General features: G+C 26.9%; 1 protein-coding gene across 2 annotated transcripts in view; it reads right to left on the bottom strand.

Annotated features, from left to right (window-relative positions):
• Positions 1 to 13789, bottom strand: part of LOC132924582 (serine/threonine-protein kinase BRSK2) — a 104844-nt gene that overhangs the window by 48997 nt on the left and 42058 nt on the right. For both annotated transcript variants that reach the window (XM_060988974.1, XM_060988976.1), the window contains exons 3-4: positions 10253 to 10338; positions 5964 to 6104 (exon numbers count right to left, since the gene is read on the bottom strand). In XM_060988974.1, coding sequence (XP_060844957.1) covers positions 5964 to 6104; positions 10253 to 10338 — 227 coding nt within the window. The remainder of the gene's footprint in view (positions 1 to 5963; positions 6105 to 10252; positions 10339 to 13789) is intronic.

Raw genomic sequence — 13789 nt, 5'->3', positions numbered from 1 at the left:
TTATAATGTTCAATGTTATTAAAACTACAAAGGTCATGAAAAATTAATGTGACTTTTAGGTAAACTTGTTTTTGTTTAAAGTGCGAAAATTTCTAAAGAATCGTGTATAACTTTAAATTCTAGATAAAAAAAAAAATAAATAAAAATTTAATGAATTTCTATCTACAAAATAATTAGCGAATTTTTGGATTTTGACGATTTTGTCAAAATTCAAACCCGAATAACCGCTATTAAAAAAATATTATAACCACGCTTATAAGTCTAATTGTTACTTATAAAGTTCATTTAAACATTTAAATTGTCATTTGTAGGTGAATCGTAATAATATGTGAAAGTCCATCACAAGAGTCAATAGATAATACAAAATATATAGATCATCACAATAATCGCAATGTACGCTGTAACCGTAATCAAAACGTGTGTCTACATGCAGGATACAATGTTTACGGTTTTACACGTCATCTTCGTCATTATTAATATTCGACGAAAACTTTCGAAAATCACTGGATATGACAGCGGTGGTCATTTATTATTATCCCGGAGCAGATCTTCGTGATGTTTAGTTTAGCGGGTTTATAACGAAAAGGGTGCGAATAGCACCACTACCAGGGTGGATACATATATAAGTCCTTAGCGGTTCCCCAATCAGAGTTACTCCCAAATAGAAATGAAAATATTGTTTATTTGAAAATTGTTAAAAATTATTTTAAAATTCAAATTATATCTATTACAAAAATTCAACGCTAAAATGAAAAATAAATAAGCACTATATTAAAGAAATACGATGCATTGCGATAGGTTAAAATCGAATATTGATTAATGCGGTATTAAAATATATTGTAAGTGAAAAATATATAATTAGAATTTTGGATATATTATTGATATATTATATCGTTCCAGACACTAACACCAAACTAAGAAAAGTCAACTTTAATGGTGCAGCCTTTTGTCAGCGCATATTTCTACCCTTGACCCACCAATACACTTACGTTTTTACATAGAAAAAACGCATTTAAAAAAAATCATATTCTATAGTTTAGAATAGTCTTAGTAGAAAATTAAAATTATAAAAATTCTAGATGATAATATTTTTGAGGATTAGAGTTAATGGTCTTGTATTGTATTTATTATTTGATTTAAAAAATAAAAGAATATAAAATATTTTTTTATTTAAATAGATATTACATTTTTGAGAAAATATTTGGACTAAATTATACGTTAGAAAAAATCTAAAAACATTATTCAACATCATTTTTGTAATAAGTGATTTTTCTTTAAAATTATTTAAATTCGATTGATATGTTTGTGGATTCACGTTTTCCCTAACCACTGTGCGTGCGGGCCCGAGAAATGTAGTACGCCGATATACTTTTAAACAACTTTTAAAAAACTATTTAGAGCCAAGGTTATAATATTCGTACACATCATACGTATTATACGGTACGGTCGTAATGTAGGACTGAATTTATCGTCGTATGCTCCATAGTGTAAAATAAACACAGGAGATTTTATATTATTTTTTAAAATGCATAATATTATTGTCTTTGAATGACGATAAATGGCTGGCCACGTCACTCTAACAATAATAATATTCATACATCCGTATAATTATTTCTGGTCCTTTTTTTCTAGTAGAAATTAATGGGATATTCGTACTATATGAATGTTATGTGGTTCACAAAAGCCTGGGATTAAAAGTCCCGAAAAATAGCTAAATATTTTCTCTCTTTTTTTAAAACCTTATTTGAATTAACGTTAAAAAAATAATTAACAATTTAATGGTATTATTATTTGTATAAGTATATAAGAAAATACTAAAACATTGTATATTTTATTGTATACTTTATCCTGGCCATTAAAAAAATTAAAACAATCAACTAATTCTATGTGTTTTTAAATTTTTTCTTCATTATTATGAAGTTCTAACTTAACCTAAACACTTCATCGAATAATACACATACGTGATATTATAACGTATACTCTTATTTATATTTATAATTACCTAAATAGTTGTGTTTTAATAATACATGATAGGTATTCAATATTCATATATAATTTTTTCAGGCTTTCAGTTCGATTTATTCAATGATAATTATTACCGATATTTGTGAGTGTATAAAGAGTATTGGTGTAAAATGATATTACGAGTTGAAAATTCCTAAAAACGTAAAAAAAATACAAATATGTAAACTATGACTATAGTATTAGGAAACAACATCCTTAAACAAATTTGTTTAGTTATGTATAAGAATAGCATTATAGTACTATTATAATACTACAAATTATATATTTTATACTGCATATTTTTGCTAAATTTCAGTAAAATATAAAATAATATGTATAATATTATTGGACATTTTAAAAATTAAAAATAAACACGAAGAATGAATGTTAACGATATATATTATATACAGTGTAATTCACCAAACATCGCTCTTCCCACATTTTTTCATCAAGAATAAATTTATTCGAATTCTGATTTTTGAATTTTTTTATAAATAATAATATAGTTAAAGATCATATTTTAAAATTCTTGAATTGTTTTGCAATACTTCAGTACTCCTTAAGTAGTACGAAATCATTGTGATAATATAAATTTATATTTTTCAAATGAAAACCTTTTCTACTGTTTCTAATATTTAATAGATAATTTTTCTTATAATTTTAATGTATAAAAATTAAAATTCGAAAATTTTGAGTTATATTTTAACTTTGTGTACCTACTTACAATACTAGCCATTAAAAATAGTACACAACTATAAAGTAGATTTAATAGTGGATCCAGTATATTTATTACACTTAGACTATTTTTATAAATCATAAATATATTGATAGATTAATATAGATTAATAAAATGTTCAACTCATCATAACTATCTTCTTCGACAAAACTGAAACGTATTAAAAATATTATGTAGGATTTATTTGAGAATAAAATTTTAATCAATTAAGGTAGATTTATTTTAAATAAATACTTATTATTTCATTTAGTCCTCGTATTAGGAAACAAACAGCAAATATAATATAATAATAATATATTATACATAAAAAATATGATTTATATTTTATATACGTAAAATCTTATCTATTTATTAATTCCTTATAAAATATAACCAATATGATGAATATAACGTCATCTTAATAATACATTTATTGTAACATTGAATGTAAAAAATATTTTTTCGATTGTATGGAAATGGAATGTGAGGCCAAATTGTGGTAACGTCCGCCGCGTAAGAAATATACCAATTTCGGTAAATTTATTGATACATGAATATTGTGATGGTAATTGGAGTGGAGAATGTGCGTAATTTATTTCTCTGGCTGCATCACATAAATATAAGGCTTAATACGGGGACCATTCAGACGTGATTAAAACATAATTTGCAAATGCATGTGTAAGCTACTTCACGTCACTCATAGACAGCAATAGTTTTAAATTGTAAAACAGTGTATTTTCAAAAGTGTTTAAAAGAAAATATCTATTATTTTAACTTCAAAGTGAAGTCACATCCTTAAATAAAATTGTTGTTTATTTTAACATAAAATAATGTATATTAAATTAGATACCGTTTTAATATATAGAACGTCACAATAGTACCAACCTAGAGGAACTAGAAGTAAACTAAAAATAATAATAATAATAATATAATCTTAGGTATTGTTAAACAATAACCTTCCTTTGAGACGATTTTTGGATTCATATGAAACAAATAATCCAATTATTGAGCGTACTTATAATTGACATTCGAAACCAAATTTTGGACTCGTTTTAATCTAAATATTAAACATAAATATCTACATTGTCTTTAAATTGTTCATTATGATAATGTAAAATCACTGTTCATTTTTTAGACTGGATGCCTTCTAAGTATCTATTGCCACAGGTATAGTTAGCTATCAAAGTTAGCCCACCCTTATTAATGATGCACCAGTATAATGTTCGCTATAAACTAGTGTCTGCAGTAATATTTTGTTACAAATCGATTATCACGAAATGTTAAATTACACTTAGTCATATCATTTATCATCACGCCTCGCTCATAATATGCTACTCTGCATTATTATAAATAACCATCTGGCGCCCACAAACTGACCTATTTCAAATATTATACAAGTCGTGCAAAAATATAATCTATGAATTTGATTGAAAATGGTTCACTAAATTTGTTCATTATTGTGCTGCGCACGCAGTTAATTTTCAAACATTATTATTGTATGTTTAAACCCAAGTGACGTGCAGTAGTTCTGCGGTTAAATTCGTCAATCGAATTAATCTAATTAATATTATACATGATTTTTTTTGATTTTTTTATTATCTATTTTTAATGAGCTTTTGCCAATAACATTATACGACTTGGTAAATTTCACAATATTACAATTATAACTATAACACATTCATAGTAACGATTTAGTGGTAAAATTATAAAATTAATGAATGGTAACAAACAGTTTACTTGTAAATTATAGAAAGAATTCGTGATTATGGATAAGTAGTATGCAGAAATAGTTAATGTATTGGAATGAAGTGAATTTAAAACTGTTTACATGGTGTAAATTAGTGGACTTATAATATAATTTAAGTCCGAAACGTGTTAAGATTAAATATTATAAATAAATGGAGATGGTTTTTATTGTGTGCCCTTATAGATTGTTTATACAAATTATTTTTCCTTGAATTATGTATGTTCGAAAAAACACTTCGTTAGTCTGTTGAACGACTATGGAAATGTTTTAGGAACTTATTTAACATAACCTATAAGGGTATTTGTAATTTTTTTGAATGATTTTAAAAGTTTTGTATGACCTGCAAGTTGTATAATTCGCATCATATATGCGCAGAAGCAATTGACCGATAACTCTAACACGTTACTTAAAAACGAAAAACTTTTTTTTTTTATTTGATTTTATATGTTTCTATATTATATACACTACATAATAAATAAATAAATAAATAAATAAAATTATGTGATTAACATTCGGAGTGACGAATATTTATCTTTTGGGCGAGTACCAACTTATTAATCTTAAAAACAATTTTTTTGTGTTTTATAAATTTATAATATATTATAATCGATTAGAATGAATTAACTTTTGATAAGTGATAAAAATCTAAAAGATTAAATATGTTGTATGGATGAATCTATAGTTAATAATAATTAATTATTTCAACCATTATATTTCGAATTAAAAAAAAAAAATCAAAGTAAAATATATATTTTATTATGTATTAACATTATATTTTTTTCTCAATATTTATACATATGACAATTATAAAAAATGTTTAAAATTTTAAACTCAATTTATTTAAATATAATTTTAATCTTTATAAAGATATTTCATTTCATTTTTTTTCAGTGTTCACCAATTTTTTAGAGATATACATAATATCCTATAACTCAATTATTGTAATGATGAATGTGCATAATAACTGCCAAGGGAAATATATAGGAAGGTTAAGTACGTTCATTTTCTCATTATCAATGACATTTTTTATTATAGTCTTTGACCTAAAGTTTTGGATTTATAAGACGATACGATACAATTGAATTGTATTTAATGTATAAGCCTTGCCATGAAATATAAAATATATCATTGCTAAAATGTGCGGACTAATTGTACCTAGTACGTTTAAACATCAAACATTTTTGCCTTAATTAAATACAATAATAAATTAAGATAAATATAATACCTGTATATTATGATTTATGTACAAAATGTACATAATATCTTGCATTAAAAAAATAGTTAAATTAATTCTATGTCTAAATAATTATAGTTAGTTGTTAACTATAATACCAAATTTAAATTTAAAATAAAAACTGTTTAACAAACATATTGTAGTAGAATCATATAAATTTGTATTTATTGAACAATGTATACATTTTTATTATTTATAATTAACTATAAAATAAACTTACGGGCCACGAACGGCATGAACTAATGTATGATGTGCATGCTTACCATATTAAATGACTGTGACAAAAGTCCAACGCAGAGATGATTTGTCGAAAAAATCTTCTAGCTTCTTTGGGCGTCAGCCTCCCTTTTTTAACCAAGTAGTCAAACAGTTCGCCACCGGACACGTGTTCTAGTATCAAGTATCTGAAACCGTAAGCAATATTACTGTGTTACTGTGTAAAATATTACAATTACGACTACTGTTATCACGCTTTTTCGCGCTGTACAGTCGAAAACGTATTCATTTCCGAGGACAAATAACACAATTTAGTGTTTATATAAATCGTGTAGTCTTTGAAACATTATAAGCCACGGCGTAGTGTTGGGGTTAAACTGTAAGATTCATTGGCCAGATTTTGGCCATTAGTCTCGGCTTGCTTACTCTGCGTAACATGAATTTATTTTTAATATATCACCGCATTCGAAAATTATATAATCAGATATAATATTTTTTACCATAGAAAAAAATAAAAATATTCTCAATGGTGGTCGGTTATTACTATTAGGTGATTTAGAATTCTGTTGTACAGTCGCTTATCGTGCTTTAATTATAGGTGTATAAGAAGTGGCGTTTAACTAAACTACAATTTAATTTAATGTTACTTAAAATTAATAAGGAACATCGTCAAATGGTTCTTAGTTAAAAATACAAGTAAACTAATTTAATCTTTGTAATGGAAAAGTATTTAATTAAAAAAATATATTATGTTACGCTATTAGCCTCGGGTTGAAGTGTTGGCCGTTGGGTTATAATATAGTAATATTATTTAATAATGTATTTAATTTTTGAATTCCATAAGTTTAGCCTAAAGGTATATTTGTATTACATTTTCAGCCCTTAAAATAAACTAAATTCTGAATCGTATAAAAATTAACAATCAAATTGTTAAACCTTCATATTGTTATCCCATAAACTAATATTTCTGTATATATTAAATTATATCTACTTAAATTGAAATTCCTTAAATATTTAATATTTAATATTATTATTTAATATTTAGTCTTATTTGTTATTATTCTTGAAATACATACAAAGTATTATTAAAAATGGGTATTTCATAAAATTCAGTGTAAACTATAAACAACATTCAATCTTACGATAATTTTATCTTTACGCTTGAAGAGACCATTGAGAGAATCAATAAATTATCTCTTCAATAAATAATTACCAATATGGCAAAATTATATTTTAAATTTAAATTTAAATAAACAATCAGTACATTACTATTTTATTTGTGATAATTGTTGGTTGCTGTTAATTTTTATATCTAGTGTTAAGACAGAAGTGACTCATTACTCATTAGTTACACTTTTTTTAAGAAACGCTACTATAATAATAAGTCGTGGCAGGCACCGTTTTATCCTGGGATGAAAAAAAGTATAATAATATTGCCTTTAATTCATCGTCCTTCAGCTAAGAGTCCGTATGAACATGCACATTTTTGAGTTTTAGGAGATAGAAATGGAAGCTTAACTATATGTATAGATGTATGTGTTTTCTATCGTTTTCATATGGAAATGTAAATATATAATTTATTCATTTGTGATATAATATATGACAACGTTAATTTAGGCGAAGAGTTTTTGACTGATATGTTTGAATTTTTTGGCAGAACTACATTTGTGGATACCATACAAACATATGCTTGAGAACTGAGAATACATTTGTAAGTATTTAGTTTAGCGTGCGTGGTGAGTTTAGTTGATTTGTATATGATAGGTAATGGAGTGAAAGTTTTCTGTTTTTTATTGCAATTATTTTTTTGTGTTTAATTATTTGTAATGACTAGATTTGTCGTATGTTATTCCTAGATAAGTATTTAGTTTTTTTGTCGATTTGTATATGAATAAAAGTTGCAACTGTACAATTTATATTTCTTAACGAAAAGGTCATGTATTCATGTCAGAGATTAAACCAATCGGTCAGATTGTATAATTGCGCCTGTAGATTTTTTATGGTATTAAAATTATTATTGGATCGAGTATATCCCGAGTGTGTTCCGTTTTTAATTGTTACCTTTTTTTTATCACTAGTGAGTCCACAACTTTATCAACAAATTATATTGAATAACCCGAGAGCGTCCTCGGTCCACAGCTATAGTTACTTATTTAAGATGAAATAATTAATTATTCTTTCAAGATACAGGTTTGGCGATCGAATATTATTGTGGATTCTACAACTATAATACTTTATATAAGTACCTACTTAATTTTTACAGCTATGATTGTGCAGCACTGAAACGGTGGGAAAATTGCATTAACCTCCTCGTGGTGCACCCTGGCTAACTCTAAATGAACTGAAACGCACTAAGGCTATGTAAAAAATAAAACCTTTTTTTGAGGGGGGCGAACTCGGGTATTACCTTATTTCGGACGCACTTGGAACATTAAAAAAAGGTAATTTCGGGACTCAGCACTCAGGAAACTCCCATTGGATCTATATTTATAGTACGTACTATGTGAATCTATGCAAATGATACATAATTTAACCATGTTTTATTTTTGTAACTAGTTTATAGTTACATTCGGTTACACATAAAATATGTATCGACGACAATTGTTCAATAAACGTCTATAACTTTATAAGTCATCATTTGGTTGATAAATAAATCATAAAACCAACATAGATATCACGTGGGCACCTATCGTATAATATGTAAATAATAAATAAATTGTACCACACATATTATGTGCGTTTTACTTAACAATATCGTTGAAACTGTATATCTATGTTTACTTTTTTCATATATACCTTATATTTGCGTTATTTTTATTCGTTGGACAAATATTAATGCACATCGGTTTCAGTTTTCGGGCGGTATTGAATGTCATTATTTACTTTATCTGTAAAATGCATTCGTTCCAAAACCAAATGCCATTATACTATAACAGCTGTATATGCGACCCATCGAATTTATTTTCAAATAATCTGTACCTAATATTAATGCATTTTTAAGTGATTAATTAACATTGATGGGTACACATATAGACAGACAGGACGAAAATAAATGTATAGTCATTTTTGTCATTGGACCACGTATAATAAATTTGTTTTTTTTTTTTAATTTGAAAACTTCATATTTCATTATAATGATTCTAGTAGAAATTTCATAAAATACGCGTCACCCTTATTAACGTTTGATAGATCTCTGAGTTTCTATACATTAAGAAATACAATATTGTATATTTGTAATATAATTATATATTTAAATTGCAATTATAAAAATTGATAATTATTTTGTTAAATAAGGAAATTGATCTATATTTTTAAAAACGAATAATACAAAATAGTAAGTACTGAATGTATATAATATTATATAAAAAATAAGTTGAAATATTCGAATTATTTCTTTATCAATATTCACATAATATATTGAATATCGGTAACCATGGAAATGAAAATATCATTACCATAAATTAATAGGATTAACATCCTCGAATAATAATAATATGTACAACACCATTGTGGCATTGTTATTATGGTTCTCAGTAGTTAGACCCATCTTTTAGTGTAGAATTACAAATGCGTTTTATTGCAGTCATAATATAATAAGATATTTTAACCCGAATTGGAAGTCGTTTGAATAATATAATTATTGTATTTTATTTATTGCTCAAACCCTGACGTTGATTTAATTTGTATTTATTTTTCCAGCTATTCAATTGATAAACATATATTATACAACTTCTAGTGAAAAGTAACTAAGACTGAACCTTTTTCAGGTATAATAAATTTTAAAATTATTGTAAAAACAGCAGCATTTCAACTTTAAGCCTTAAAACAATAGGTTAAGACTTAAAATACAAAATAAAATGAAGTTACTAAATCAAACGGTACTATTATTGTTACCCATTAGATTGCTCACAAAATATCACCATAAAAAAATAGGTCATTCGATTTTTAGCATAGAATTTCGTATAATGGTGCTGCATTTGGCATTTCAATTTCAGAATTAGGATAAGGATTTCAGATTGAATTTTCCGGTGTTATGATGATATTCCGTATACAGTTATATCAATAATTTTGAATAAATAAATATGTATGTATGTGTTAATATTATTTACGCGATGTGCTGAATACGATATTATATATTACTGGAGTTCATATTTCTTCCCAAACATAATATAGATTGGAGATAACGTATTGAAACCAAATATAATATATAATTGTATTATATATATATTATAATAAAATTACAGGTAAAATATAGCCAACATAGGATAAACTTAAATCGAACACGAATAAAATTAAGTTTACGTAAGCAATCAAAATATTTAACCACTCAACTCACAAGTATCGTTTGTTTTCGTAGACGTCTGACAAGCCCAACACGTGTGGGTGGTCAATGAGTTTCATTATTGCAATCTCTCTTTCCACCTGTAATCAAATAAAAATAATTAATGTTATTTAAATATTTAACTTCACAATAATTTAACGACGTTTATATATACTTAAAATTGTCATAAAATGTTTACCTATATTAACATTTTATCTTTATGATAATATATTCAAAATATTTTGGATTTTTTTGAACTAATTATTATAGACATTTGAAATTATATATATATTTATATATTTTATAAATGTTAAAAAAAAAATTCGTTTAGTCAAAATGTTTGAAGCTTAAATAAAATAATCCTCATACATTGTTCGTTTATAAATTTAAAAAAAAAAACGAAAATATATAATCACAATATTTTCTTATGAGCATTTAAAGTTAGAATTTTGACAAAATTGTAAAATCTTGAAAATGTTTAAACTATTTTATACAGTTATAAATTTCTTTTAAATTTTAATATGTAAAATTTTAAAATGTATTACAAGATTCCTCATGAGTATTTCTTATCCATGAAAAAAAATAACCGATAAGTCACATCAATTTTTATGAACATTTGAAGTTAAATGTTTACGATATATCCATTTTCTTTAATTGTTTTCAATTATTGTCGATAAAATGTTCGTTAGGTAAATAAACATAGAAATTTAATTTGACATTCCTTATAAGTTATTGTTATATCTGATTCAAAATAATACAAATATAAGCCCAAATTGTTTTCATAAGTATTTGAAGTTCTATTTTATATTATAATTTAAAAGGCTTAGATATTGTGGCTTTTTATTATAATTTGAAATATTTTTTATTATTGTTAATGATTTTTTACTTTATTTTAATTGGTCAGTTTAGAGTCTTATTTGTCGGTACAACATTCAAACTCGAGTAATAAACGATAAATATAGCAAATTATCAACTATTGTAGTGTCATAGACAAAATCATAAGGTTTATGTTCTTATATGGTTCAACTAATAAACGAAAATAGTATCTCTGAAATAGTATTACAGAGCCTCTCCAGATTCAGCACGTATATAGTCCTGTAGCCATCGTATCCTCCCCCGACAAAAAATAACAAAAATATTCATAAATACGTTATAATATTATATATACCTACACTGCTATATAATGTAATATCATTACAATGTGTACCAACATCTGTTGTAATATAATTATAAGACGGGTCAAGTCGTCTAAAATGAAGTCTGAATAAATATAAAAACCACCCCTCAGGTTCACTTGAGTATGGTGTTGTTTTTCTTATTCTATGGGTAACGCTTATCACAATAATTATTACAAACACGTCATCACTCATCGTGTAACCATCACTATCATGGTCAAATATCTATTGGTTATTGACGGAAATCTTTTGAACTCATTTATCTCACGGTTTTCGATATTTTCTTTGGAATACATCGTATTACTGAGCCAGATAGTCGGGAATAAAAATTAAATACACCTATTCTATCCTCTTCTTCGTAGATATACAACTCATAATATATATAGTTTTAATATTATTTATTATTATTATATTATTATTTAAAAATAGAGATTAGATAGGTATTACGCATACCGAGTTACATTTCGTGTTTGCATATTATCTGCTAGTGCTTATACATCAGAAAACGTTTTTTTTAAAAAAACAAAATCTTTAAAACAGAAATAAATAATATTTAATACGTCCTGGGATGAATAATATTCTCGGTTTCTCCGTCCTGAATTTTGCGCTGACCGACATAATATTATTATTATTATTATAGTACGCTTATATTATATTTTCGTACACTGAACCGCATTTGCGAAACGTCTTTGTGGTCGAAAAACAAAATATATAGTACGTTCGATCGAGTAAACCGGAAATCGTAACATACAATACTAACATTGAAACGGTATAATAGTTATACCGCCGGCGTCGTATTTATAGATCCGGTGAATGGAAACGAAGAAGATAGCTATAAGCCATTGAACAAACTTGACACGATGTGCACGCACACACGGTGTGCTCGTGCGAGCGGGTGAGCGAGTGTGTTATTATTATTACGTACATATTATAGCAACAACGTGCGCAGGTATGCAAATAAATACAAATCGTGTTCGCCGAAATTACATAGGTACACGGCGGCGGCGGAGCTGTGCTTTGTAAAACAATCAAAGTAACTCTGTCGCCGCCAGTTGACAAAACGCCAATGAGCTTTTCGCGGTTGCCGTAATAACACCAATTAATTAATTAATTAATAGACAAAATATCGTAATACCTATACATATAGACTGCGTTGCCGAGAAAACTTTCCGGTGGTAAACCCTTCCGAGAATAATATCGCCAGAGCATATTATTCTGTTTTCGTGTTCGTAGCAAGGGCGCAAGGACGATGCGAATGTGTAATTGATATTCGTACGTAGCAACACACGCGCGCGTGCATATTAGACGCTTTGATCATTATTGTCGTTATTATTATATAATATATTATGCGTTTCCCCGCAGACATAAACCGAGTTATTAAATATTAATATAACGATACGATTACGACCACGCGAAACGATGTTTCGGTGTTTAAACCGCGGCGTATTACATCTGCACCGGCACGTGGACCATCCCGTTCGAGGGTGCAGCGACTGCTGTTTTTCCGATTTGTTTTCCACTCGGCAATTAAAACCGCACGCTCGCCGAACTGCGACTACTGCGAGGTCACGAAAAATAAATCATAACAATTATCGTGATTTAGCATAGAAACTGTACTTTTAGCAAACAATTAAAAGAGTTTCTGCTCTAGAGATGATCACAACGACTGCAGCAGCTACTTTTAAACATTATTTCTCGGAATTTATTACAGAAAGAATAGTAAATAGTTGAACCGTATATAGGAACATAATATAGAATATTATCATACAGCTCGGCGAAAGAGTAAACTTACAAATTACTATTTGTCTAACATGTTTCGTTCCCAGTTTAAAAATTAATTCTTACGATGTTATTCTGTGCACAAGCCGTCATTACTCCGTGAGATAAACATCATAATTTCAGATGTTTCATACAGTGATGTTTCATATACTGATAACTGATAACAATTACAAATATAATTAATTTAATTACAAATAATAAATACAGGCGTGGGCCGTGGCAATAGACTACGATAGGTACAAAATGATTAGCGCAAATGGAAATATTAACATTGGAAAGTGGCGACTGACACATACTCATCGATATACTTGTTTAAAGTTGTTTTAGTTTTATGTTAACTTATATGTGCTTGTGTTTTCATTATTTTTTATTGTATTAAAATTGATTTTCGTGCTAAAGGTTTAGGTGTAATACTTTAAATAAAAACTTTTGAATTTGCATTTGCATTAAACAATTTAGACCCTATATTACACGTATGATCAATACTAAAAGTTAGTGGAATTTTACAAACATTAGACATTAATTTTATTAACTGCAATACAATTAGTTGCGGTCTACTATGAGAAATATCGAATTTCTTTTTATTAAATTATATATA

The sequence above is a fragment of the Rhopalosiphum padi genome, chromosome 3, assembly GCF_020882245.1.
Source record: "Rhopalosiphum padi isolate XX-2018 chromosome 3, ASM2088224v1, whole genome shotgun sequence".
NCBI lineage: Eukaryota > Metazoa > Arthropoda > Insecta > Hemiptera > Aphididae > Rhopalosiphum > Rhopalosiphum padi.
This window is presented reverse-complemented; position numbering and strand designations above follow the sequence as displayed.